This window comes from Morone saxatilis, unplaced genomic scaffold, assembly GCF_004916995.1.
Source record: "Morone saxatilis isolate NCDOM2014 unplaced genomic scaffold, NCSU_SB_2.0 Contig5, whole genome shotgun sequence".
Classification (NCBI taxonomy): domain Eukaryota; kingdom Metazoa; phylum Chordata; class Actinopteri; family Moronidae; genus Morone; species Morone saxatilis.
Window position 1 is genome coordinate 1,299,626 of NW_023340095.1, and position 3,818 is coordinate 1,303,443.

The 3,818-nt window shown below is 38.7% G+C and overlaps 1 protein-coding gene across 1 annotated transcript in view; it reads right to left on the reverse strand.

The window, feature by feature from the left end:
- Positions 1–1,703: 1,703 nt before the first annotated feature.
- LOC118339120 (trace amine-associated receptor 13c-like) overlaps positions 1,704–3,818 on the reverse strand; it is a 3,406-nt gene continuing 1,291 nt past the window's right edge. Inside the window, exon 3 of the mRNA XM_035676655.1 lies at positions 1,704–2,514. Coding sequence (XP_035532548.1) covers positions 1,704–2,514 — 811 coding nt within the window. The remainder of the gene's footprint in view (positions 2,515–3,818) is intronic.

Sequence of the window (3,818 nt, forward strand, 5' to 3'; positions counted from 1 at the left end):
GTCATACATTGACTGTTTATCCATCTGAAGCCACATTTTTACCATTCACTGTTTAGATCTTGGTGGTTTTTAAATTTTTTTTAATGGATTTGAACTGAATGAAGGTTTCACCTAAATATGGTTTGTACTGATTTTGGTGAAATCAGAAATTAGATATAAATATGTGCCAAAAGAAGCAAAAAAGAGCTTTACTAAAAAATCCAAGATGGCGGAATATTTTCATCTAAGGAACCCACTTTATGAACATGTTTTTTTCTACTTCTAATGGTTCATAAGTAATCAGCCATTTATTCAGAGTTTGTGAACATTTGAATTATGTTTTTAACTGCAAAAATGTGTGAGTATATGCGGCCCAAACAAGCATATGAATAAAGAGTGAAGATAATAATGTGAGATTGTGTGTGGCAATCAATTAAAGTCAAATGATTTACGAAAACTTATAAAATAAAGTTAGTATCAGCAAGATTATTATTGTTACTATAATATGGATTAAAGAAACAGGACAGACCTCTGCCTTGTATCTATAGTACTGACCTAGGCCCTGTTTGTACAGCACTGACCTATGCCCTCTATCTACAGCACCGACCACTGTCCTGTATCCTTCCTATTGTCCTTCGCTCAAACTTATATTAATATTAATAATATAATTTGCTTTACTATTATTTTAATAAAATAGACTGTACAGACCTTTGACCTGCATCTACGGCACTGACAGCACTGACTTCTGACCTGTATCTTTCCTGTCCTCTGTAACTTAGTATTATTGTGGAGCTATTGTTGGTAGAATTGTATGAAATGTAACACGTGCGATGTGGCTTTATGTACAACATTCCCACATTTGGTTGCAATTCAATTCAGCATTGAAGAGTTAGTGGCCGTTAACTGCATCGGGCCACGTCTTCAAAAGTTCAGCACTAAGTGATACCCAAACACAAACCCATAAGTCTTATTTGGCTTCAACAAAATATGCTATGCACCAATTTTGGTGAAGTTTATATGAAATATGTGGCAAAAGAAGCAAAAAATTGCTTCATCCAAAAGTCCAAAATGGCAGAATGTTTTTAAGGCAGGAATGGGCATGGCCTACATATGTAAAATAGACATAATTCAAAAAATCCACTAAACAATAATGTTTCCTTTACTCGTTAACGGTTCATAATTAACGTTTCAGTTACCTTCACTATTTAAAAATTTTCTCATTACATTTTCACCTTATACCACATTTTACACAGATCATTTTCTCTGTTCCTGCAGAAAGCTTCATGTTTGAAGCTCCCTCTGAGTCAAATAATCTACCTGTAAATGTTCGTCTGTATCGTCTCACCACCTGTTTAAAAATTCCCTTTCTTCTCTTTCTAGGATCAATTCAACTCGATACAGTTTGGGATCAATAAGGTGTATCTGATCTTAATGTTTTATATGGTACGTTGGTCGTTGCAAACCCTTTGTAAACGCCTCAAACAGTTATTCCTAATTAAGAATTTCCACACAAATATTAAAAATGAATGAAAGTTTAATCAGTCGGATTATAATGGTGAATTATTTGTATTATTGGGAGAATATTTTATGTTCTGTTTGTCAAAGTTGTGTAACTGCAGGAATCACAACAATAAATCAATAAAAAGACAGTTCTGCATTATTAAATCATGTGATTTGTAACTTTATTATAAAGATAAACTATGGAATAATAGGATGAAGTGTCTCTATAGCACGTTGGCCTGGCTGGAGTTGGCCTGAAGGATCTGAAGAGTCACAATGAGTCTGATAGCTTTTCTAAACCAGGGGTACAAGAAGGCGTAGATCAGCGGATTCAGACAGGAGTTAAAGTAGAACAGACAAATCACAAAGGCCACAGAGGACGTGTCGAGCACCGTGTCCTGCCCTGTGATGGTGATAAAGCAAAACGGACAAAGACACACCAGGAAGGCAACTACGATAACACCCAGGTTTCTGGCTGCTTTCAGCTCAGACTTCTTGGCGGTTACGGTCACTGAGCACTGGACGGCTGCAATGTGAGAGCGTGTGGCGCGAGCCTGAGACGCCGCCACCACAAACACCCTCATATACAGAACCACGATGACGGTGATGGGCCCGATAAAGGTCAGAATGACATCGGCGATTCCTGCGATGTAGGTGATGACGGTGACACACTGACCAGAGCAGGAATGATACCTGCCCGGCTGCACCAGGTTGTCCTTCAGCATGGCGGTCTGACAGAGCACGGAGCAGCTCCAGCACAGAAACACACACACTTTAACTCTGCTCTTGGTCACTCTCACGCTGTAATGCAGCGGTGTACAGATAGCCACGTAGCGGTCGACTGATATGAGCACCATGTTTCCCACCGAAGCGGAGGTGATGATGTAGGCCACGTACTGATACAGGATGCAAACAACGTCACCCAGCGGCCAGCAGCCATCTATGAGCGGGATCTGGAAGAACATCAGGAGGCCCACGAAGAAGTCTGAGACTGCCAGAGAGAGGAGGAGGAGGTTGGTAGTGGAGTGCAGCTTCCTGCGGGGAGAGGAGGAACACGTTAGGCCCGGTGGAGACGAAGGCAGCAGGAGGAGGTCACAGAAAGCTGCAGTCAGTCGGACAATAAACAGGAAGTCACTAAATGTTTACATCCTGTTAGATCATCTGTAGGCCGCCTATATCAATATAAATAAACCTTATTATTATCAATAGGGCTGCACAATATAGTAAAAACATCATATTGCAATATGTTTTACGATTAGCGTGGGAATGATCGTCTTTGCATTACTAATTTGTAATGACTGACCAAACTGAGATTCTGATAATATTACAATTATTAAGTAAAATTAATTGTGCAGCTCCAACGAGATCTGTTTGTCACAGATGAAACTTTCACAACATGAAACAATCTACAGTCAAATATTAAAGTCACACAGAATTAGGAGAATGTGGTCATATTTTCATTAGCTCAAATAAAGTCAATACGGTTGTGAAAGTGCAGAAATAATGAATAGATGTCAACAATATTATTATACTTTATAATACATAGTTATAATACATATTCGTCCCTCTGTGAATAATAAAAGTGAAGCACTGACTGTATTTGTATTCTGTAAATGAATTTGTAGTGCAGATATGATCTTTCTATGTGAATGTGTTTAAAGCAGATTGGATATAGTGGCAGGCAGAATGAACATGAATAAACAGTATTTACCTGAATATTAAAGAGGAAGATTACTGAACTACAAACAATGATTTAGTTCTCACATTGAATATATGTGCCAAATTGCAGAAACGTGCATCGTTATTTTCTCTTTTTCTTTCTGCAGAAACACCAGTTGTGCCCTCTGTATGCCTGTGAGTGCCGATTGAAAGCAGGTTCTCACACTCACACACACACACACTGAAGTACAAACACTGGTCCTCATTTCAGCGTAACAGCATTCAGACAGTAACAGCTCTCAGTCTGTGTGTGAACTCACTACTGACACAGATTATCTCTGCAGTTTGTGGAAGCTGTGAGGAGATTTATAGTTGTAGAAAACAACATTGAGGATAAAGTCTGTGCACGAATGTGGTTAGACACACACACACACACACAGAAAGAGAGGATTTTTCTACACATTCCCAACAGTTTTACGGAGGCTCGTAGACAACACAAGCCTTTAAATGAATTCTGAACATTTTTTATCCTGACGTTATTTGAGCTCATACTGGTTTAAAATATAACAGTAAATGTGGTGAAGCTGTAAACTGAAGTTTGTGGAAACAAATTCTACAACTCCAACTCTTTTCTAAACCTTCCAAACTGTTTTCACAAGTGCACAAAGGATCATAGACAA